General features: G+C 40.5%; 1 protein-coding gene across 2 annotated transcripts in view; it reads right to left on the reverse strand.

The window, feature by feature from the left end:
* stim1a (stromal interaction molecule 1a) overlaps positions 1 to 26058 on the reverse strand; it is a 90253-nt gene that overhangs the window by 19268 nt on the left and 44927 nt on the right. For both annotated transcript variants that reach the window (XM_088345503.1, XM_088345502.1), the window contains exon 8: positions 6194 to 6371. In XM_088345503.1, the coding sequence (XP_088201629.1) occupies positions 6194 to 6371 (178 nt within the window). The remainder of the gene's footprint in view (positions 1 to 6193; positions 6372 to 26058) is intronic.

Raw genomic sequence — 26058 nt, forward strand, 5'->3', positions numbered from 1 at the left:
TTACATGCCGAAGTGTCCTTGGGTAAGACACTGAACCCCCAATACCTCCAATAAGCAGGTTAGCGCCTTACATGGCTGCAGAGATCACAACCGCTATTGGGAAATGTGAAGCACAATGTAAAGCGCTTTGGGAAGTCATTGACTTGAAAAGCGCTATATAAATGCAGATCATTTCATTTCATTTCATTTAATGCCCAGCCTTTCACAAAAAAAGAGTGAAAATGAGAAAAAGAAAAAAAGAGGATAGGGAAGAAAGAAAGAAAACAGAAAAACAAAAATAAATGAGGGAAAAAAACTTTTTGGGGTACCCTTGCCAGCAGATTGCGGACAATTAATGTTATGTCAAATAAATGTAAATTTTACCACCTAAGATTATTTCACAGCATGCATGTTCCCATCATTGTTAATGTATATTTGCTTTTCTTTAAAATCAATAAACATTTTTAAATGAATATTTTTTTTTTACCACCAGGAGTCTTTTAATAATACACACTGTCACTTTAACATCTCTCTCTCTCATATTATATATATATATATATATATATATATATATATATATATATATCAAAGCGGGGGCCTCAAATTGTCTTAATTGGCCCCTGGGCCGTGAGTTTGAGACACTTATTAGTGTTTTCGGGATAATTTATACTCTTCTTTGTTGACAAGTTGTAACATTCCTAATTCTGTTCCTACATTCGTGAGTCCCATCCGGTTCTGTTTAAGAGTACATTTGTCTCGGAAATAAAATGCAACTTATGCAGATTTCCACTGTAACGTTCCAATTCTGATGAGCTCAAAGAGACTGATTACAGTAAGACCTCGGTTATCGCGGATAATGGGGACCAAAACCACCCGCGATAGGTGAAAATCCCCGAAGTAGCGGAGCACCTTAAAAAAATAAAATAAAAATAATATATATATATATATATATATATATATATATATACTGGACTGTCTCAGAAAATTAGAATATTGTGATAAAGTTCTTTATTTTCTGTAATGCAATTAAAAAAACAAAAATGTCATACATTCTGGATTCATTACACATCAGCTGAACTATTTCAAGCCTTTTATTATTTGAATATTGCTGATTTTGGCTTACAGCTGAAAAAAACTCAAAAATCCTGTCTCAAAATATTAGAATACTTCCTCAGACCAAGTAAAAAAAATAATTTTAAAACAGCAAAACTAAATCAAACATTTGAAAATGTCCATTGATGCACTCAGTACTTGGTTGGGAATCCTTTTGCACGGATTACTGCATCAATCCGGCGTGGCATGGAGGCAATCAGCCTGTGGCATTGCTGAGGTGTTATTGATGCCCAGGATGCTTCGATAGCGGCCTTCAGCTCATTTGCATTTGTAGGTCTGGTGTCTTTCATCTTCTTCTTAACTATACCCCACAAATTCTCGATGGGGTTCAGGTCAGGGGAATTAGCAGGCCAATCAAGGACAGTGATGCCATGGTCAGTGCACCAGTTACTGGTGGTTTTGGCACTGTGGGCAGGTGCCAGATCATGCTGGAAAATGAAATACTCATCTCCATAGAGCTTTTCAGCAGATGGAAGCATGTAGTGCTCTAAAATCTCTTGGTACACAGTTGCATTTACTCTGGACTTGATGAAACACAGTGGACCAACACCAGCAGCTGACATGGCTCCCCAAACCATTGCTGACTGTGGGAAATTCACACTGGATTTCAAGCAACTTGGATTTTGCTCTTCTCCAGCCTTTCTCCAGACTCTGGCGCCTTGACTTCCAAATGAAATACAAAACTTGCTTTCGTCTGAAAAGAGGGCTTTGGACCACTCTGCAACTGTCCAGTGCTTCTTCTCCATAGCCCAAGTCAGACGCTTCTTCCGTTGTCTTGAGTTCAGAAGTGGCTTGACCATGGGAATATGGCTATTGTAGCCCATTTCCCGGACACGTCTGTGAACTGTGGCTTTTGATACCTGGACTCCAGCTTCAGCCCACTGTCTTTGAAGCTCCCTCAAATTCTGGAAGCGGCTCTTCTTCACAATTTTGTTAAGGCTGCGGTCATCTCTCTTGGTTGTGCAGCGTTTCCGGCCACATTTTTACCTTCCAACAGACTTTTTGTGGATATGCTTTGAAACTGCACTCTGTGAACAGCCTGCTCTTTGAGAAATTTCTTTTTGTGTCTTACCCTCCTGATGGAGGGTATCAATGATGGTCCTCTGGACAGCAGTCAGATCAGCAGTGATTTAGTTTACTGAACCAAGCTGAGTGTTTTTAAGGCTCAGGAAACCCTCGCAAGGTGTTTCGAGTTAATTAGATGATTCAGGTGATTAGTTGAATAGCCTACTTGTATACTTTTTCATGATATTCTAATATTTTGAGATAGGATTTTTGAGTTTTCTTAAGCTGTAAGCCAAATTCAGCAATATTAAAATAATAAAAGGCTTGAAATAGTTCAGTTGATGTGTAATGAATCCAGAATGTATGACATTTTTGTTTTTTTAATTGCATTACAGAAAATAAAGAACTTTATCACAATATTCTAATTTTCTGAGACAGTCCAGTATATATATATATATATATATATATATATATATTTATTATTATTTTTAGACACGGTTAATGGGGACCAAAACCACCTGCAATAACTGAAAATTTGCAAAGTAGCAACGCCTCTTCAAAGATAAAAAATATATATATATATTATTATTTTTGTTTTTAATTATTATTTTTTTAGACCCGTTTAATGGGGAGCAAAGCCACCCGCAAAAAGTGAAAATATGCGAAGTAGCGACGCCCCTTCAAAAAAAAAAAAATCTCATCTCATCTCCTTATCTGCACCACTCATCCTTATTATTCACGAGCGAGACCCTAACCCGCGGCGCGGGTACTTTCGGGCACGATACGCACGACACCGCGACGGCCTGTCGGAAGCGCAGCAGAATGCGCCTTCACGCGAGGGGGGGAGGGTTTTATACGGGAGTCGGATTTGGGCACAACACCGGCGTGCGGTTTTGGTGCGGCTTCCACTTCACCGCCGTAATGCATAATAGTCTTTGAGATCCCGTCAGCAAACACGAGCTTTATCCTGCGCCACGAGCACCATTCTAAGCCGGGAAGGCTCTCGACTTACTCTGGCCGTACTGAGTGTACTGATAGCCCACGGCAGCCACTGCTGGGTCCACGCGGCTTCCGCTTCACCGCCCCCTAACCCCCACAGGTACCCCCTACCCCTTTTCCCCCATGGAGGGCCGTGTAGCGCCATCGCGGCCCGAGCGGGAGACGTGACGTTGGTGACTTTTTCATCTGCGTTAACAAACGCATTTTGTATAATACGATCGCGCTTTATTGTTTAAATAAACGCGTTATATAGACTACGATCGCCCAATTATTTTAATTAGCTTGCTTTATGGTTTCAATAAGCGTATTATATAAAATACGATCGCTTTTGTCGGACGCGCAGCAGAATGTGCATTCACGCGAGGGGCGGAGGATTGTGTACGGGAAGCTCTGAATCCGCGAACGTCGAACCGCGAAGTAGCGAGGTCTCACTGCATACCAGAGATCTCCAGTGCCTAGCTAACATTGTGTTGGGGTAGAAAGAAGACACTGCCAAGTTATGCTGCAACCTCCATAGAAAATAACAACATAGACATAACAATATATTCGGGTAAAGGAGGTGGAAGGCAGAAGAAGAGGTCGACCAGGCAATCGTCGGGGTCCAAGAAGGGTGAGCAGGTCTCGGTTGGGGCCACGCCCCACTTTTCTGGTCAAAGGCTTCCAGGCGGGAGAAGAAAACCAGAGTTGTGACAGAAATGATAAGGTCTGAGCAGGAACGCCATACCATCAAAGCGGTTTCCCAGAGCAGACAGGGTATCTGGACAACATGAGAAGGGATGATGGACAGGCCTATGTCTTGGCCCGACTTGTGAAAGATCTCTCAAGCCAGGCTCAGCTTTATGATCCTGGTAACCAACAACACAATACCCAGCCCCCAAAATCTACATTTGTGGTTTGGCACGGATGAGATCTGCCCCCTCTGAAATGCCATCAACGCTAGCCTTCAGCATTTCCTTTCAGGCTGCAAGACAGCATTGTCCAAAGGCCGCTACAGAGGGTGGCATGATGCTGTCCTAAATAACCTGGCAAATATTGGAAGCTTGCAGACAGGAAGCAGTCGGCCAGCTCCTCCATCAAAACACATCGTCTGGTTTGCAAGGGCTCCTCCACTGGGAGATATCCTGGGGTTAAAAGAGCAAACATCAATGACCGGTGGTCCCTAGCTGATGACCCAGTCAGGGCCCTGCCGGGTGTTCAGGAACACTACCATTCTGTATTTGCAAATGTTTTTTAGGACAGGATCCAGTGGCTACTGTGACAGAACTGTTGGCATTCAAGGAAGACTGGATGACGGCAGGAAAGTCTGCACCCGGAGTAGAGGGCTAGTCACCCTACCCACTAGTTCTGCAAAAGACACCCAAGTGCACTACAAGGTCAAATAAAGGAAAAAAAACCCGACGGCCCTCTGAGACGCAAGGTGGAAGAAGGGCCAAAACGGACAGACCTCACGGCAACAGCTGGAATGGAATTGGACACATATTCTAGAACACTGAGGATATGCGGGTGTGAGTGGGAAAAAGTAATTTTGTTCAGGGGTCTGCGAATCCACCAAGGAAAGATGAGGTGCCCAGTAAGGAACCAGCAGAAACAGTGCACTGCATCTGCAGGTGAGACACGAAGAACAAAAAGCCAGGTCTCAAACCACGGAGCAAAAGGATCCAGCCCAGCTAAAGAAAGGTGAAAGGGGGTTAGGGCAGGTGGTGGATGGCAACCCTGTGGAGATTGGTACCGGGAACACACCTGGAACATCAACAGGCAACAACCAGCAAGCATTCAAAGCAAGAAGAAAGAACTGGTACAGAGGCAAGCGATCAAGTGGCCAAGAGCCAGTGAGTCCACAGTCTGGGAGAAGCTGGACACCTCCATAAATGTGCTTTTGGAGAATTCTCTCTGTGGCCAGGTGGAGACAAAGCTCAACACCTTAGGAGACATCCTGTACGAGGAATGCAGTAGGCGTTTTGGGGTGTTATAAGAAGCAATGAAAAGCCTCCAAGCAGAAAAGGAGGAGAGAAATAGATCAAGAAATTGGCATGGAGGCACTGCCAGCTCCGAAAGCAGTGGAGGAAGGCAAGACAGAAAAATAAACAGGGCTTGAAGTCAGTGTGGGAGGACTTGAGGGAGAGCATTTCCAACTTGAGAAGAGCAGAACTGATTCCCCAGCGCAGGAAAAGATAGGAGAACGAGAGATTAAACTTTTCAAGAACCCATTTAAGCATGTAAAACAACTGCTGGCCGAGCTTGAGGAACACATAAGGGAAAAATTCAGCGACCCAGTAAAAGCCATCCCCCTGGGATCCCCAAGGTGTGTTCCCCAGCCAGCCCCCCAGTCAGCCCCCAGTCAGCACCCAGTCAGCACCCAGTCAGCCCACCAGTCATCCCTTTCAACACTGCTCCCCCTCAGCGAGGTTGGGGAGGTGGTTCAGAAATCAAGGGCAGCCTCAGCTGCCGGCCCTAATGGCATATCATACAAGTAAAGCCCGGGGGTCCTGAAAATCCTGTAAAAAATCCTGCAAGTGGCATGGAAGAACATCATCTCTTCGGAGTGGCAGGGAGCTGTTACACAGAACAGAACACTAACACAACTGGCCAATTCAGGAGCATTGCACTTTTGAAGGTGGAAAAAAACACATTTTCCATCATGGCCAAGGAATGCGTGGCAGAAACACTACCATCTTGTATTTCCAAAAGGAAAATAAATGCTTAGAATCTTTCTAACAAGTCAATTGGTTATGGCTGAGCTCTCCAGTGACTCTTGATATTTTAAAGAGGTAGAAAGGAGACTTTACCCAACGGTACTGCTACTTCTATATAAAATGAAAACATATTCTAATGAAGAACAGAAATGCTTAGAATCTGTTGGCTGATTAACTACTATAATGTGTCGTCAAGGGAATAATTATCATGTCTTTTTTCTTATGATGCCAATAATTCTGACATTGTATTTTGCAATCATCACTTCCAGCCTGGTGTTATCGTGCATCCCTAATTCTTTGGCTTTAATTTTCACACCCATCTAAAAATTAAAATTGTGTTCTCCCACACTAAGGCAAATGTACTGTAATCCCAATTTTCCTGGGTGCAGTACTGAACGGAATACCTGCTCCAGCTCCTCTTCGGCGTACTTTTGTCGACTGAGTTCGTTTTCGGTGCCTTCGCGGAGCTCCTTGAGCCGCTGGGCTTCCTGCTTGGCCGTGCTGATCTCATCCCTCAGCTTTTGCTCCAGGTTGACTTTTTCTACCTCCACGGAGCGATGCTCCTCTTGGGCAATCTGCAGCCTGTGACCCAACCAAATTATATTATTTGCTTTGTCCTGTGGTGAAGGGCCCTCTCCCTCTAGGAGGTGTGAGAATTCTCCCACCGTGGACCGCTGCGTGTAGTAAGAGGCAACTAAAAGTGGAGGAATCAAGGGGACTGGGGATCTTCTCTATATCTCTACTCCCTTAGTGACAGCAAGGCAAAGAAGCCTAGTTATAGGGTCACTAAATGTGAGAGGATGTGGAAGTAAAGCGACTGAGAAAGAAAGAGGAGATCGGAAACATGGTGACTAAAAGGAAGGTTGTTAGCCTTGAGTAAAACAAATATAAAAGGGAAGGGTGAATTACAGCTTGGAGGTATGTATGGTAGAAAGTCTGGAGTTACGGGTGGACATGCTAGAGAAGGAGTGGCTGTGCTTCTGAATGAGGAAGCAAAGGAAAAACTGGGGGAGTGGAAAAAGATTTCTTCAAGATTTATGTTGGTGTGAATAAAGTTGGGTGTAAAAGTATGAATGTTTATAAGTGCATATGGACCTGGTTCAGAAAGTGCTGAGGAGAGAGAGGAGTTCTGGAAGGATTTGTCCGAATGTGTGGCAAATGCGAAAGAGGGGTGGAAAGTGGTAATACTAGGTGAACTGAAAGCTAAAGTGGGTGATGGAATGGTTGAAAATGTGATTGGTAGATCTGGAGTACCAGGAAGAAATCAGAGTTGGAAGAAATTCATCGAGTTATGTGTGGAAAATGAGTTGGTTATTGCAAATGCATTGTTTGAAAAGAGGGACGTGAATAAGTATACTTTTGTCAGAGTGGATGGTGAGATGGTGGACAGAGCACTGATGGATTATGTTGTGGTTGGGAAAGGGATGTTAAGTAGATTGCATATTTACAGAGGTGAAATGAGTGGTATTTCTGAACATTTTTATGTGGAAGTTAAACTGAGAATAGATGGTTCGTGGAGGGCCAGTTATAGGAAGTGTGAGGGAAGAGGTAAAAATTTCAGAGTTTAATAAGGCCTTTTCTGTTTTTTTGTGTGTTTGTCTTGCTGTCGGTCACCCCTCTCAAGGGATATGACCAGGGTAGATAGATAGTTTTGTGCTCAACTGATTTTCGTTTATGTTAGGATTTCAGGGGATCACTTGATTTTCAAAGAAAACATGTACTGTATTACATATGCATAATTAAGAAAGGAAAAACATGTACAAGTCCCACTTGAAGTAATCGTCGCATTTTGGGGGGAATTTGATCTGGATTTATTCTTCTAGGACAGGACTCAGCAGGTACAATCAAGATAGTTGGAACGTGGAGGACATGTACCTGTTGTTCATCTTTCTCAACTGATTTACAAATCCTCCTTTCCTTTTATGTGCTCGTTTTTTTATGTGGGGTTTGTGGACGCGGCTGAGGAGAATACCTGATCAACTGAGGTGTTACTGTTGCCATCTCGGCCAACAGCCTTGTCGAACAGACCACCACGCTCGAAAATCCCTTGAACCAGTGTTTTTCAACCTTTTTTGAGCCAGGGCTCGTTTACATTATAAAGATTTTGCGGGACACCACTAATACATTTTTTTATAAAATGACACTGAACAGTACGTTTAATTACAATATAATTCAAGTCAAGTCACATTTATTTATATAGCCCTTAATCACAAAAATGTCTCAAAGGACTGCACAGGATTACAATTACAGAATTGCACAATTACCTGATCTTAAACCAGCATAATTTATAATAACCCCAGTTTTTACAGCACAGACACTTGACAATGACATAATATTTGCGGAAAATGTTTCATGAATGTTTTATAAAATTTCAAATTTTAAAAAGTGACATTGGATAGTTTCTCACAGCCCACCTTACGATCTCTCACAGCCCACAGAGTGTCGCGGCACAGTGGTTGAAAATAACTGACTTGAACAAGCTGAAAGCCGACCTCTACAAGTTCAACGACAAGTTTGAGGTCTTCAATGTCAAAATGGAAACAACTGACTGATCGACCAACTAGACTGGTTTCATCGGATATAGACCAACTCTTGGCCCTTCTTGTGGAACTTAAAACACACACACAAAAAAATAAATAAAAAAAAATAAAAAAAAATTAAAAAAGGGGGGGGGAGATGTCAAGGCAAACATGTTAATCGACATATTATGTTTTTTACATGATTATGCTGTTCTACATTTTGTTGTCACTTTACATATGATTATTTCTCTTGTGTTATGTTAAAATGTGATTCATGATACTTAATATACCTTGTTATACCATTTCATTATATGACAAGAATAATGTGAAGAGTGTTTTGGTTGTCATGGGGACAGGACCAAAATACGCTCCGGCTTCTTTCTGTACAACTTTTTTCTTGCTCTGTCATTTGTTAATCAAATCTGTAAATTTTTCAAATTTATGTAACCTTGTATATGAAAAAAAGTCAATCACTCAATAAAAAATTCCAACACCAAAACTCACACAACATCTTGAAAGGCAATTTGAAATAAAAATAAAATATAGAACACAGTATACTATCAGTAATGACGTAGAATATTAATCAAATAACTCTTACCAAACTATGGATTTTGTGATTTGTAGTGAAGACCAATCAAATCTTCATCCTCAGTACTGCTAAACAACCCTCGATAGGTCCCGAGGTAGTCAATGCGCCAGCTTCAGCCTTCCGATTTTATTTTGCTATCAAGGTTGACAATATCAACACAGGCCAAGAGCCCCCTCTTGCGGTTCAGCGTGAAAATTACATCAAGTGATATACTGTGGCATTATGAAAAGATTATCGATATAATAATTTGTTAATAATTTAACATAAGTCTCACCAGAGTATAAGTCGCACCCCGGGCAAACTATGAAAAATAAAACCCTGAAACTTATAGTTCGTAAAATATGGTGTGTGGATATATATATATATATATATATATATATATATATATATATATATATACACATATATATATACAGTGGAACCTCGGTTCTCGACCACAATCCGTTCCAGAACCCTGTTCGAAAACCGATTTGGTTATCACGGAAAATCGTTTTTCCCATTAAAAGTAATGTAAAATCGTTTTAATCCGTTCCAACACCCTAAATGTTTACCATGACCGTAAACATGAGGCTGACCCAGGCTAATCGTATGTTCGCGTTAGGATAATCTTCCGTGGGAAAGATTACGCTAACATGAACGTGTAAAAATAAAAATATCAGGTCGTTCACACGTCATTTAGCACCCGGGTTTCCACAGCAAGTGGTGAGCGGTTAAAAGATAAAAGAATTATGAATAGGATTTTTTTACCTTTGTGGTGCTCAGCAGAAGCCATGCTGTATGTATAGCAAGATCGGAAACTCGCACACCTTCTTCATATTTTGCTATTATTTCTTTCTTAAGTGCAATAGTTGTACGCACTACTCTTCTTTTTTCACCCATAGCAACTTTGCTGCTTGCACCGAACTTCTTCAGAGGCATAATGAGGGGTTAAAACACCCCGTTCACCGATATTCAAAACGAAAGCAAAAAGAAGTGCGCGCTCACGTGACAACAGTTCTTCACGAGGGGTGGGGGCAAACTACACCCGTACGCCGCTCAGCATCGCGCCTAGCGTACCGGCGTTCGAACTCCGATTTTTTGAATGAAAAGCGAAGCAAGAATTTCTCGAAATTTTGGGTCGAGAACCGATTTGTTCGAACTGAGAGGCGTTCGAAAACCGAGGTTCCACTGTGTGTATATATATATATATATATATATATATATATATATATATAAAGGCCTAGTAGATTCACTTCACACAGTGCAACACTCATTGACAATATATTTACAAATAATATGGAATTTTCAAACGTCAGCGGATTACTGGTTTGTGATATTTCTGATCACCTACCAGTATTTACAGTGTATGATGAAAAGGTTACTAGACTAGAATGAACTAAGGATTATGTTTACAAACGAGTTAGAACTGAAGAGACTATTATATCACTCTATGATGACTAAGTTAAACAAAACTGGAATGCTATATATGGTACAGATGATGTGGATCGTGCGTTTGACATTTTTGGAAATATTTACCAACAAGTATAACAAAAATTGCCCAATGAGACAAACTAATATTAAGAATAAATCTGTAAACCATCCATGGATAACTATGGGTTTATATAATGCTTGTAAGAAAAAAACACCTTATATAGAAAATTTATTAAACTAAGAACTGAGGAAGACGAATCACGATATAAAACGTATAAAAACAAATTGACAGGAATATTAAGAGCAAGCAAGAAATTATACTATACCAATTTATTACATCATAACAAAAGTAATATCAAAGGTATTTGGGATATTTTAAATAATATAACAAAGGGAAAGAATGTAAGTAATGCATATCCAAACTATTTTATTGATAAGAACAGTGAAAATTATAATTTAAATCAAGTTGTGGAGAATTACAATAGTTCTTTTTTAAAAGTTGGACCAGAGCTCGATGCAAATATCACAGAGTGCAGTGGTAAACAATTTGAGTTACTGATAAAAATGAACTCCAAGACCATGTTTGGCTTTAAGCCCCTGGTAGGGTCACCCATGGCAAACAGGTCCTAGGTGAGTGGCGAGACAAAACGCAGATCAGAAGACCCCTTATGATGACACAAAACTTTGGTCCTCCATTTCCCTCGCCCGGACGCGGGTTACGGGGGCCCCCTTCTGGAGCCAGGCCTGGAGGTGGGGTCCGCTGGTGAGCGCCTGGTGGCCGGACCCTTACCCACGGGGGCACAGCCCGAAAGGACGACGTGGGACCCTCTTACCATGGGCTCACCACCTGTAGGAGGGGCTAAAGGGGTCGGGTGCGCAGAGAGCTGGGTAGCAACCAAGGGAGGGGTCCTTGGCGCGACGATCCCCGGCTACAGAAACTGGCTTATGGGACATGGAACGTTACCTCTTCCGCAGGGAAGGAGCCCGAGTTGGTGCGTGAGGTTGAGAAATTCCAACTAGATATAGTCGGACTCACCTCTACGCACGGCTTGGGCTCTGGTACCAGTCCTCTCGAGAGGGAATGGACTCTCTTCCACTCTGGAGTTGCCCGTGGTGAGAGACGCAGAGCTGGTGTGGGCATATTAATTGCTCCGAGGCTCGGCGCCTGTACGTTGGGGTTCACCCCAGTAGACGAGAGGGTAGCCTCCCTCTGCCTTCGGGTGGGGGGACGGGTCCTGACTGTTGTCTGTGCTTATGCACCAAATAGCAGTTCAGAGTACCCACCCTTCTTGGAGTCCTTAGAGGGTGTGCTTGTGAGCACGCCCCCTGGGGACTCCCTCGTACTGCTGGGAGACTTCAACGCTCACGTGGGCAATGACAGTGAGACCTGGAGGGGCGTGATTGGGAAGAACGGCCCCCCTGACCTGAACCCGAGTGGTGTTTCATTATTGGACTTCTGTGCTCGTCATGGTTTGTCCATAATAAACACAATGTTCAGACATAAGGGTGTCCATATGTGCACTTGGCAACAGGACACCCTAGGCCGTAGTTCGATAATCGACTTTGTCGTCGTTTCGTCGGACCTGCAACCTCAGTGGAAATGTTTAAATCTAAGCTTAAAACTCACTTCTACTCTATAGCATATGAATAACCTACTCTTCTCGTCGACTCCAGAGCAGGGGAATGTATAGTAATATTCTGAAAAATAGTCTGTGTTATAATCTGTGAAGCCCTTTGACACTCTTCGTGATTTAGGGCTATACAAATAAAAATGACTTGACCTGCGGCCGCATGTTCTGGACACTCGGGTGAAGAGAGGGGCGGAGCTGTCAACTGATCACCACATGGTGGTGAGTTGGCTTCGATGGTGGGGGAAGATGCCGGCCCGACCCGGCAGACCCAAGCGTGTTGTGAGGGTCTGTTGGGAACGGCTGGCAGAATCTCCTGTCAGAAGAAGTTTCAATTCACACCTCCGGCAGAACTCTACCCTGGACCAGCTCTATACACTCTGCAGGGTCTTTGAGGGGGCATGGGAGTTTGCCGGTCTACATGCGTTTTGTGGACTTGGAGAAGGCATTCAACTGTGTTCCTCAGGAGGCCCTGTGGGGGGTTCTTCAGGAGTATGGGGTACCGCACAGTCTTATCCGGGCTGTGCGGTCCCTGTATGCCCGGTGCCAGAGTCTGGTCCGCATTGCCGGCAGTAAGTCGGATTCGTTCCCGGTGAGGGTTGGGCTCCGCCAGGGCTGCCCTTTGTCACCGATTCTGTTCATAACTTTTATGGACAGAATTTCTAGGCGCAGCCTTGGTGGGGATGGAGTCCGTTTCGGGGGCCTCAGCATTGCGTCACTGCTTTTTGCAGATGACGTGGTGCTGTTGGCTTCCTCAGGCCGTGATCTTCAGCTCTTGCTGGAGCGATTCGCAGCCGAGTGTGAAGCGGCCGGGATGAGGATCAGCACCTCCAAGTCCGAGGCCATGGTTCTCAGTCGGAAAAGGGTGGTATGCTCCCTCCGGGTCAGGGAGGAGGTCTTGCCCCAAGTGGAGGAGTTCAAGTATCTTGGGGTCTTGTTCACGAGTGAGGGTAGGATGGAACGGGAGATCGACAGACGGGTCGGTGCAGCGTCTGCAGTCATTCGGACCCTGTACCGGTCCGTCGTGGTGAAGAGGGAACTCAGCCGAAAGGCAAAGCTCTCGATCTACGTTCCTACCCTCACCTATGGTCATGAACTTTGGGTCATGACCGAAAGAACTCGATCCCGGATACGAGTGGCCGAAATGAGTTTCCTCCGCAGGGTGGCTGGGTTCTCCCTTAGAGATAAGGTGAGAAGCTCAGTCATCCAGGAGGGACATGGTGTAAAGCCACTGCTCCTCCGCGTTGAGAGGAGCCAGTTGAGGTGGCTCGGGCATCTAATGAGGATGCCTCCTGGACGCCTCCCTCGGGAGGTGTTCCGGGCATGTCCCACCGGCAGGAGGCCCCGGGGGCGGCCCAGGACACGTTGGAGAGACTATGTCTCTCGGCTGGCTTGGGAACGCCTCGGGGTCCCGTCGGATGAGCTGGAGGAAGTGGCTGGGGATAGGGACGTCTGGGCTTCCCATTTAACGCTGCTGCCCCCGCGACCCAACCTTGGATAAGCGGAAGACAATGGATGGATGGATGGCTACGGAATCAGAAATCTTAGACGTGGTTAACAACTGTAAAAACAAAACATCTATGGATTGTTTTGACATTGATATGGTACTAGTTAAGCAAATTATAAATAGCATTTTGAAACCATTGACTTAAATTTGTAATCTATCATTTCTTACGGGCAAATTTTCAAATCAAATGAAAACAGCAAAAGTTATACCATTATACAAAAATGGAAACAAGCACATTTTTACAAACTATAGACCGGTATCTCTGTTTCCTCAGTTCTCTAAAATATTAGAGAGACTTTACAATTATAGACTAGAACAATTTGTAGAAATTGATTAATGAAAGTCAATCAGGTTTTAGAGCAAACAGATTAGCAACAATGGCAATTATTGATGCAGTAGAAGAAATCACCCATAGTAGAGAAAAAAGATACGCAGTCGGGGTATTTATTGACCTAAAAAAAGCATTTGATACCATTAATCATAATATACTATTAAAAAAACTGGAAAGATATGGCATCAGGGGAGTGGCTTTGCAATGGACTCAAAGTTATTTGACGGGGAGGAATCAATATGTAAAAAAGGGAGAGTTGTCATCTGAATACTTGGACATCTGTTGTGGAGTACCACAGGGTTATATCCTGGGACCAAAGTTATTTAATTTATATATTAACGATATTTTTAATGTTTAAAAACTATTGAAAATAGTAGTATTTGCAGACGACACTAACATTTTCTATTCAAATGATAACTATATTGATTTGGTAACCTGTATTAATCGTGAACTAATTAACCTAAAAGCATGGATGGATATAAATACATTATCTTTAAATTTAAATAAAACCAAAGTAATATTCTTTGGTAATCATAAGGCAAATCAAGATTTAGAAGTTAAAATGGATGGTGTTGCAATAGACATTGTATCACAAATTAAGTCTTTAGGGGTCATAGACAATAAATTAAGTTGCAAAACACACATCAGACACATACAAACTAAGGTATCTAAAAGCATTTCAATAATTAATGAAGCTAAATTTCTTTTAAATTATAATGCATTGTATTTATTATATTGTTCTCTAGTTCTGCCATATTTAACATATTGTGCAGAAGTCTGGGGCAATAATTACAAAGGTTCACTACAGCCCCTTTTTATCCTTCAAAAACGTGCAATAAGAACCATACACAGGGTAGGATATCGGGATCATAACAATATTTTATTCATGCAGTCCAAATTATTAAAATTCGATGATTTAGTAAATTTTTTCACTTCACAACTGTTAATTAAGGTCAACAAAAACATAGTGCCAAAAAACATACAAAAGTTATTCACTCGAAAAGAGGGAAATTATAACTTGAGGGGCTGTAGTAAATTCAAAATCCCAAAGGTGAGAAAAACCAGGAAAAGTATGTGTGTGTCTGTGTGTGGAGTCAAACTTTGGAATAATTTACAAGATGAGATCAAACAATGTCCAACTATCCATGTGTTCAAATTTAAATACAAAAAAACATTACTGGTGAAATACAGGGCTGAAGAAAATGGATTATGAGTGATATTGGAAATACTGCGTTTAAAACTATGGTTAACTTGTTGTTATTGTTGAAATTATTATATCAGAACTTTTATTATAAATATTATGTTTATTTTTGTTGTTGTTATTATCATTGGTGCCGCAGTGACATCAGGTAACTAGGCGCATTATGACGTTGAGGGATGGGTATTACGAAGATTAGTGTATAAAATATATGATTATTGTAATTATTATAATTATTGATATCCGACCTATGTAATAAGTATATCCATGAGATTTTGTTCTATTAGACATAAAAGGAAAGGAGGATTTGTAAAATGCATTTAATAGGGAAGATAAAGGGGTAGGGAAAATAAGCGTCTGCTTCTGACTACCCCTTTCAAACATGTTATGTGACATTTTGTTGTTGACTCATTGGTTTTGTCCTGTTTTAATTTTAATGTTCGAAATAAAAGTTTTCATTCATATATATATATATATATAATGTTGCAACCTCTTCAAAACCTTTTCTTGACCGTCTTTGCAGGCAACACTAATGACGTGGCCAATAGAGTGGACGCTTGGACTGCGCCCAGCAGAAGAAAGTTTGACAATAAAATAGGCCGAGAGTTTGTGAACAGCTGTCAGCGCGCAATTTTAGAACAGTAGAGGAGCACGACTTGTGTGTTTTTACAGAGCGACTCTACATTTAGATGCGAGCATGACTTTACAAAAGAGGTGGGCTTCATCACCAATGACTTAATTGACTCAATTTGCTCACTCATGCAAAGACCTGTTTTAGTCCGAAAGATAGACAAAACCCTTAATGTTCACAGTTAATCTGTTCCATAACCACCCAAGTCAAGTTAATCTATGTGAAGTACAAACTTTATTTAAAGTAGATCAGGGGTCTCTGACGTAGTGCCCCCAAAGGACAGTTGAGGTTCCCGTGGACCTGTTCTAAAAATAGCTCACCAGTGCTGGGTCATTGTGGTTTTTCGAGTACTGTATTTTCACGACTATAAGGCGCACCTAAAAGCCTTTATTATTATTATTTTTTTTTTCAAAAGTTGACCATGCGCCTTATAATACAGTGCGCCTTATATATGGATCAATATTAAGTCGCAAAGTCTTGCAACTAAGGCAAGCAGCCGCCGACTAGATTTTCCCCCGAAGGTAAAGTAGTCCGCGGTGTATGTTGGGATATATATATACACCAGTGTTTCATTTCCTAACCAATGTGTCAATCATCATTTGAAACAGTTACTATTGGCTAAAGTTATTCGCCTTATAATCCGGTGCGCCTTATGTATGGAATATATAGGACCAAAACTATTTTGGGGGGGTGCGCCCTATAACCCAGTGCGCCTTATAGTCGTGAAAATACGGTATATGATTTTTTTATTGGTTGACTGGGTCTATTAAACCATACATCCAATAAATTAAACATTTAATCACATAGTAACTAAAGTTTTATTTGAGAAAATAAAATAAATTCCAGTTCACGTGCTTCATTGTCAATAAAATCCATTCAAGGATTGATCATTATTTTTAAGCAATAATTAAACATAATGATGAAAATATTTTCATTTCTTAAACAAATGTATGCATTCATCCTTATATATATATATATATATATATATATATATATATATATATACATTTTAAAGGAAAATACAACAAACTCAGTTCCAAAGCGAATGAGCTGTCTGGCTAACTTTATGGCTGGCTTTTTACTCTTTTAGCTAGTTAACGGGCTCCTTTAAGTGTTTTACCAGTTTAACTTTCTAGCCAACTATCAAGCTACCTTTCTGGCTACTTAGCAGGCTATCTAGTTAGCTTTTTACCCTTTTCCTTATGAAGCTAAATTGTGGCCTCTGTTCTAACTAGATATTTAGCTTTTTTAACTTTCTATCTGGCTATTTACTCTTAGTTAGCTATCTAGTTCCTTTTAGTTTATTACCTTATTACCTTTATAGGTAAATATCAAGCTACCTTTTTAGCGAGCTATTTAGTCAAGATGCTATTTTAAAATGCATATCAAACTGGGTGGCCCTTGCATTAATTACTAAAAAAAACAGTAGCACTTAGTTTGAAAAAGGTTGGAGATGGCTGCAGTATAACAACATGTTTAGAGCATAACACGCAGTTTTCCTCACCAAGGACATATTTATGCCCTGAATAACTGTGGTACTTGTTGTACAGAGACATATAGTACACCAACTCTTAGAAAAATGTTTAAAATACAAGGTTTGTTTTTAGAGATTGTGATCAAATTTGACAAGGTACCAGGTAAGGCTTCAAGCTATTGTCTCACCGGTTATTCAGCTCAGATGCCCATGCTACACTCACCTGCAGGCATTTGATTGCAAATAAAACATTAACAAATGAGAATAAACACCTATTTTTGTGTGTGTGTGTGTGTGTGTGTGTGTTCCAACTCAGATGTTAGTAGCAAAAAAAAACAAACATCCATATTCCCCAAACGGTTTTAGGACAGCATTCAATTTACTCAAGGTACGTCTCAAATTGGGTTTTAGGCGAAATTCACAGGAACAATACGGAGATTAAATGTGCTACTTGTGCTTAGTTTATTTATTTGATTTTACACTATTATTTTTTTTATTGTTTGATTAAGTAATTTATATCAAGGAGTTTACCTTGATTATTTTGATTTATTTTAAATTAAATGTAATTTATTGTTTATTGGTTGGTTAAAAAAATCCAATAAATAAGACGTTGCTACAGTTACTCAGTACTTGAGTAGTTTTTTCACTGATTACTTTTTTACTTTTACTTAAGTAATTATTTGGATGACTACTTTTTACTTATTTTTTTTTCATATTATTCAGAAATAAGAGCACTTTTACTTGTGCAAACTTGTTTAGCAATTTTCTGAGTGGGTGTAGGGAAATACGGAGATTTTTTTCTCCGTACTCGGGGTGCGTGCAACTTTTTAAAAGCCCAAAATCTAGCACTTTTTAAGCACTTTCAAGGCCAATTTCCCAATTTCTCCAGTACCATGACCTTAAAAACACAACATCAAATTTAATTTCTCACGGATTCCAAGCACCTGTGCGAACCCTGTTATACTTTGGATTTCCCTGACATTGAAAACAACATTAAAATTGAAGCATATTCCCAGATTTCAAAGCCCCATACGATCCCTGCATAATGTTACACGTTTGACTTGTTCTTCACTGCCAGTCGTTGACCGCTATTTTTTGTTTTCCTATGACTGGACCGCTATTGAAATGTCCACCGGGCAGAATTAGCAGCAGAGACTCCACATGTTAAGCGAGCCTGCTTAACACCTAGTCTCGGAATTGCCTGGCGCTCTAAAAGGCTCCAAGGAAATCCAGTCTCATTTGTCTCTCCCGGTATCAAGTGGCCATGACCCAGGCCGGCCTTGCAGCTATGGAAAGAGAGCAGCTGGCAGAAAGGATCAAGAGGAAGAGGTTACCATACTGGAACTATGATGCCTATGCTTGAAGAACTGTTAAACACCTTTGGTTGGATCTAGGGACTAGAGTAAAAGTCAAATCACGTTCGAAATCTGTGCTTAAACCAGGCCTAAATATATATTCAAGGTTTATTGCCAACTTCAAGCGCTTTTTAAGCACTTTCAATTTTGTAATTTTCCCAGTACCTTCAATGTAAAAAAATCCAGCACCAATCAAAAAAACCCTCTTTTTTGTTAACTTACAGGAATAAAATAAAGTTGCTATCTTTTTGCTAGAACATACAGATGCTCCCCGACTTAAGCAAAACAGTAGATACGATAATTTTTTTCGGGATGTCGAAAAACATTCAGACACTGCTCTAAGTTAGATTTTGTATCGTGTGCACTCTTTTTCCGAGTCAGTACTGTAGTGCTTCTTTCCACTGCGTGGCGCTGTGAGAGGTCACCCAGCATCCACACCGAAGAAGAAATCCATTCAATATGGTTGGTGTAAAGTGGAGGAAAGAGGCGAGCAGTTTTGTTTGAAACAAAAGTGGAATAGAAAAGCTTGATACGTTTGAGAAAATGGTCAGAACGCTTTATTGCGGCCACTTTTTACCACGGAAGAGGACCTCTTGAGGCGCAAGTCCCAAAAGTAAGTAAAACCTTACTTTATTCTTCTTTATTGAGCAGCCGCTTGTCTTTGGATCAAGAGATCACAGCTTCGATTCCCGGCTCCTCCGTGTTATATGTCGAAGTTTCCTTGGGAAAGACACTGAATCCCTAATGCCCCCAATAAGCAGGTCGGCGCCTTGCATGGCTGCTATTGGTGTGTGTGAATGGGTAAGTGTGAAGCAGATTGTAAAGCGCTTTGGAAGGTCTTCATTGACTTCAAAAGCGCTATATAAATGCAGACCATTTACCATATTAAATGTTCATTTTTTTAGTACAAAAGAATACAAGTAACTTATACAAGCCTTAAACATATGTATATAAACCATAAACCTACAAAATATAGACTGAAGCAACTTAAATTCAACTTATGAATGATCATCCGGAACCTAACTCGTTCGTAGGTAGAGCGGCGTCTGTACTTTGTGCGATTATGAGATTTTCCCATCTATTATTTACGATCTCTTTGGCCTGCTATAAACTGACAGTAATTCTGCTGTTCTGCTTCAACACTGCACGCGCAGCTTCACGCTGCACACTTGCTTACAAACACAAGGGTCCGTACAACTTTTTCATTACCACATTCAAGCACTTTTCAAGTATTTTCAAAGCCAATTTCCCAAATTTTCCAGTACTATTCAAAGACGAAATCCAGCACTGATCAAAAGAACAGGAGCCCAAACCTCACTATAGCCAATTTTATTTCAGAAGCTTAAAATCGGTTTAAAACCCCAACTTGTTAGCCCAAACCCTAGCCCTACACCTAACTCTAGCCATAACCCAAGCCCTAACTCTGTTTCAAACCATAACTCTAGCTTTGAACTTATTTTTTTAACCTGAGTGTTTCCATTGTCCAGTGATTAGCACATACGCCTAACATGCAAAAGGTCCCCGATTCCAGATCGGGTGGAAACATTTGTTGGCCTGAAGAAAAATAGGCACCGCCAGGCTCTACTTGCCCAAATCACACAACAGGAAATGGTGCCCCTACGATCATGGTGGTTAGGAGAACCACATTTGGTTTAGAACCCTAATAATGGAGCTTAAACCCTAATTCTAGCCACAATTTCAAAATCATAAAAAATGTGTTTATACCCTAATAAGAAGCCTAAACCTTAGATTCTAACCTAGAAAAAAATCCTGTTTTCGAACCATTAAATAAGTTTACCTTATTTGAAGCCCGGACCCTAGCTCTTAAACCCTAGTCCAAAACCTAACCCAAGTAACAAGGGAATATTTTCAAACATTTACAAGCACTTCACCTAAAATCCATTTTTAAAACATTGAACAACCTTAAAATTCAAGTATTTTAAAGGATTTCAACCACTGATACAAACCCTGTAATTACAATAAGTTTTTATTCCCTGCTATATGACAATTTCACTTGGCGATCCCCACTTCAGATCAGTTTCAGGTCAGATCACGGGGCACAGCTGTGATAGCATTAAGGAAGAAGTGGAAATCACCCAATTAATAACTCCTTCAAAAGTTTATTTAAATCCTCAGGAACGCGAATGGATAGGACAAAAGTAGATCAGTGAAGAAGTCCTTGCTCTTGTGACTCTTCAAGTCAAGTACGTCCTGTACCTTGACGAATCATGCTAAGAGGAAGCTCGATGTTGTGATTCTTGAATGGAACAAGGAGACACCGTGCAAAGCCAGGAGCACATTGTGAACATTCCTTGTAGTATTAGCGGGCCCAAATATAGTCTCTTAAGTCAGCTATGCTAGCAGTTCAACCACAACTCATTCAAACCATTTAGACTCATTGAGATTTGACACGCACAGAATTGATAAATAACAATTCTTGGAAAAAGAGTATTATTACGGAGGTATTTTGTATCACAGATAACATTTTTAAATCTGAGCATTTTTTCTCATGATTTTCAATCCGTAAAATAAAAAATATATAATTAAAATCCGTAAAATTATGTGCAAGATTTTTTGATTTATCATATTTACATTATTTCTTGTAGGGCTGTCTTAAAAAGCTTCAGCAAACATAATAAGTTATTAAATCTACTGTGCTACCTTGTGAGTAGATAGTGACGGTATAAAAAATAAAAAATATACATTAATTTCCGGCCACTTGTTGATATGGATAAATGTTACAATTACTTGGCTGCTCACATTAAGAAAGCAAATCTATTGAAAAATGCCATGCTTTTTCTTCAATGATAAAATTTTACAATTTCCTGCAGCACACTATACAGGATTTCTCGGCACACCAGTTGATAAACACTCCAATAGTTTAATAAGAAGAACACTAACATTGACACATTCATACATACATACATACATATACACATACACATACACATATACAAATATATATAGTGCATCCGGAAAGTATTCACAGCGCTTCACTTTTTCCACATTTTGTTATGTTACAGCCTCATTCCAAATTGTATTAATTTAATCTCTTATCTCAAAATCCGACACAAAATACTCCATTATGACAATGTGAAAAACTTTTTTTTTTTTAAACTTTTTTTTAATTCATTAAAAATAAAAAACTAAGAAATCACATTTACATAAGTATTCACAGCCTTTGGCATGAAGCTCAAAATTGAGCTCAAGTGCATCTTTTTTCCACTGATCATCCTTGAGATCTTTCTACAGCTTAATTGGAGTCCACCTGCCGTAAATTCAGTTGATTGGACGAGATTTGGAAAAGCACACACCTATCTATGTAAGGTCCCACAGTTGAGTGTGCATGTCAGAGCACAAAAAACAAGCATGAAGTCAAAAGAACTGTCTGTAGACCTGCGAGACAGGATTGTCGAGAGGCACAAATCTGGGGAAGGATACAGAAACATTTCTGCTGCTTTGAAGGTCCCAATGAGCACAGTGGCCTCCATTATTCGTAAATGGAAGACATTTGGAACCACCAGGACTCTTCCTTGAGCTGGCCGGCCTTCTAAACTGAGCGATCGGGGAAGAAGGGACTTAGTCAGGGAGGTGACGAAGAACCCGATGGTCACTCTGTCAGAGCTCCAGCGTTCCTCTGTGGAGAGAGGAGAGCCTTCCAGAAGGAAAACCATCTCTGCAGCAATCCACCAATCAGGCCTGTATGGTAGAGTGGCCAGACGAAAGCCACTCCTTAGTAAAATGAACATGGAAGCCCGTCTGGAATTTGCCAAAAAGCACCTGAATGACTCTCAGACCATGAGAAACAAAATTGTCTGGTCTGATGAGACAAAGATTGAACTCTTTGGTGTGAATGCCAGGCGCCATGTTTGGAGGAAACCAGGAACCGCTCATCACCAGGCCAATACTATCCCTACAGTGAAGCATGGTGGTGGCAGCATCATGCTGTGGGGATGTTTTCCAGCAGCAGGAATTGGTAGACTAGTCAGGATAGAAGGTAAAATGAATGCAGCAATATGTAGAGATACCCTGGATGAAAACCTGCTCCAGAGCGCTCTTGACCTCAGGCTGGGGCGAAGGTTCATTTTTCAGCAGGACAACGACCCAAAGCACACAGCCAAGATCTCAAAAGATTGGCTTCAGAACCACTCCGTGAATGTCCTGGAGTGGCCCAGCCAGAGTCCAGACTTGAATCCGATTGAACATCTCTGGAGAGATCTGAAAATGGCTGTGCACAAACATCTCCCATCCAACCTGATTGAGCTTGAGACTTATTGCAAATAAGAATGGGCAAAACTGCCTAAAGATAGGTGTGCTAAACTTGTGGGATCATATTCAAAAAGACTTGAGGCTGTATTTGCTGCCAAAGGTGGATTAACAAAGTATTAAGCAAACGCTGTAAATACTCATGTAAATGTGATTTCTTAGTTGTCTAGTTTTAATAAATTCAAAAATAGTAAAAAAAAAATTTTACATTGACATAATGGAGTATTTTATGTAGAATTTTGAGATAATAATTAATACAATTTGGAATGAGGCTGTAACATAACAAAATGTGGAAAAAGTGAAGCGCTGTGAATACTTTCTGGATGCACTGTCTATATATATATATATATATATATATATATATATATATACACACACACATACATATATATACATACATATACAGGAATGTCTCAGAAAATTTGAATATTGTGATAAAGTTCTTTATTTTCTGTAATGCAATTAAAAAAACAAAAATGTCATACATTCTGGATTCATTACACATCAACTGAACTATTTCAAGCCTTTTATTATTTGAATATTGCTGATTTTGGCTTACAGCTGAAAAAAACTCAAAAATCCTATCTCAAAATATTAGAATACTTCCTCAGACCAAGTAAAAAATAATTTTATAACAGCAAAACTAAATCAAACATTTGAAAATGTCCATTGATGCAGTCAGTACTTGGTTGGGAATCCTTTTGCACGGATTACTGCATCAATTTGGCGTGGCATGGAGGCAATCAGCCTGTGGCATTGCTGAGGAGTTATTGATGCCCAGGATGCTTCAATAGCGGCCTTCAGCTCATTTGTAGGTCTGGTGTCTTTCATCTTCTTCTTAACTATACCCCACAAATTCTCGATGGGGTTCAGGTCAGCGGAATTAGCAGGCCAATCAAGGACAGTGATGCCATGGTCAGTGCACCAGTTACTGGTGGTTTTGGCACTGTGGGCAGGTGCCAGATCATGCTGGAAAATGAAATCCTCATCTCCATCGAGCTTTTCAGCAGATGGAAGCATGTAGTGCTCTAAAATCTCTTGGTACACAGTTGCATTTACTCTGGACTTGATGAAACACAGTGGACCAACACCAGCAGCTGACATGGCTCCCCAAACCATTGCTGACTGTGGGAACTTCACACTGGATTTCAAGCAACTTGGATTTTGCTCCTCTCCAGCCTTTCTCCAGACTCTGGCGCCTTGACTTCCAAATGAAATGCAAAACTTGCTTTCGTCTGAAAAGAGGACTTTGGACCACTTTGCAACTGTCCAGTGCTTCTTCTCCATAGCCCAAGACAGACGCTTCTTCCGTTGTCTTGAGTTCAGAAATGGCTTGACCATGGGAATACGGCTATTGTAGCCCATTTCCCGGACACGTCTGTGAACTGTGGCTTTTGATACCTGGACTCCAGCTTCAGCCCACTGTCTTTGAAGCTCCCCCAAAATCTGGAAGCGGCTCTTCTTCACAATTTTGTTAAGGCTGCGGTCATCTCTCTTGGTTGTGCAGCGTTTCCGGCCACATTTTTCCCTTCCAACAGACTTTTTGTGGATATGCTTTGAAACTGAACTCTAAGAACAGCCTGCTCTTTGAGAAATTTCTTTTTGTGTCTTACCCTCCTGATGGAGGGTATTAATGATGGTCCTCCGGACAGCAGTCAGATCAGCAGTCTTCCCCATACTTGTGATTTAGTTTACTGAACCAAGCTGAGTGTTTTTAAGGCTCAGGAAACCCTCGCAAGGTGTATCGAGTTAATTAGATGATTCAGGTGACTAGTTGAATAGCCTACTTGTATACTTTTTCATGATATTCTAATATTTTGAGAGAGGATTTTTGAGTTTTCTTAAGCTGTAAGCCAAATTCAGCAATATTAAAATAATAAAAGGCTTGAAATAGTTCAGTTGATGTGTAATGAATCCAGAATGTATGACATTTTTGTTTTTTTAATTGCATTACAGAAAATAAAAAACTTTATCACAATATTCTAATTTTCTGAGACAGTCCTGTACATATGCAGGCCTTTTCATCTATTTTTCCCCAAGTACCTCCAAAAGATAAAGAGAAAGTTTTGTTGTTGTTGACTTTGACGACTAAAATGAAGTCGCTGTTGCTGCTCACACAATTCTTTTGTGTTATTTTGAGATGTTCCTATCCATGATCTTTTTTGTCATGGGGCTGCTATAACTTACATTATTCTGCCTTAACAATGCATGAGAAGCCTGGCTACGTAACACTTGTTTACAAACACAGAAAGGGCTCTTTAGGTGTTTGGTACAAATTGAGCTCAATACGAAAGAAAGAAAAAAGTGCATGAAGAAAAACAGAAAAATTAGGAAAATGTGGCTCAATTTTATCATATTGATTGCTCCAAAGCACAGTGCATTTTATCTTTCATCCTACTGCTGTAAATAGTTAATGTTTTTGCATTTTATCATTTATTTATAGGACTGAATAGTTAATACTTTTAATTTTATTGTTTTGCATTTTCCGGGATTTTGTTTTGTAGTTCAATTTAAAATATGTTCAGTGTGTAAAATGCTATAATTGTTTTGTATTTTACACATTTTTTGTAGATCTTTGAGTATTTGAATCATCATTTCATATGTTTATAGGGATACACTGCAAAGTAAAATTACTAGCAAATAAAAAATTTGGTGGAAAATGTTTAAAATAACATCTGACAAGACTTCTTGGAGCCAAAAAAAGCTGGTTTCAGACTGAGCAGAGCCAAAACAGCCGGTTTTCTAAATAAAGGTATCCTCCTGGGTGCGACCAGTTAGGAGCGGTGACACGTCACGTGACAACGCCACAATGACAAGCCACCAGAGCAGGCGTGACAGCGGCATTTTCACACACTTTTTTCTTTAATCTTTCTTCATTGATTGCGGGGTTTATAGAATTAGAATGCCAAGAAACATGGCAATGGCAACACTTTAAAGCATTTTAAGCTCTTGACCCAAAAGTCAAGCATTTACAGTGAAGAAAATAAGTATTTAAACACCTTGCCATTTTTGGGATCTGGGATTTGCCACTGGGATCGTCTATAATTTTTAGTGTCCGTTTTCTAGTTCGATAGATGTACTTTGCAGGGACGGGAGGCCAGTACCTATTATTTTCTCTGCCGTCCTCACTACTGATTCCATCTTTGACAATTCTTTCTGACTGATGCTACCAAACCAAACTGTGATTGACCTAGTTAAAACGGATTCAATGATAGCACGATAAAAATTGACTGAAATGGATTGACGGACTCCGAATGATTTGAGAAGGAAGTAGAGCCTTTGTCTGGCTGACTTTAGAATATCAGTAGCATTGACAGTCCATGTGAGGTCAGCTGACAAGTAATAACCCAGAAACTTGAAT

The sequence above is a fragment of the Urocampus carinirostris genome, chromosome 10 (genome assembly GCF_059441175.1).
Source record: "Urocampus carinirostris isolate Australia breed hairy pipefish chromosome 10, RoL_Ucar_1.0, whole genome shotgun sequence".
Lineage (NCBI taxonomy): Eukaryota > Metazoa > Chordata > Actinopteri > Syngnathiformes > Syngnathidae > Urocampus > Urocampus carinirostris.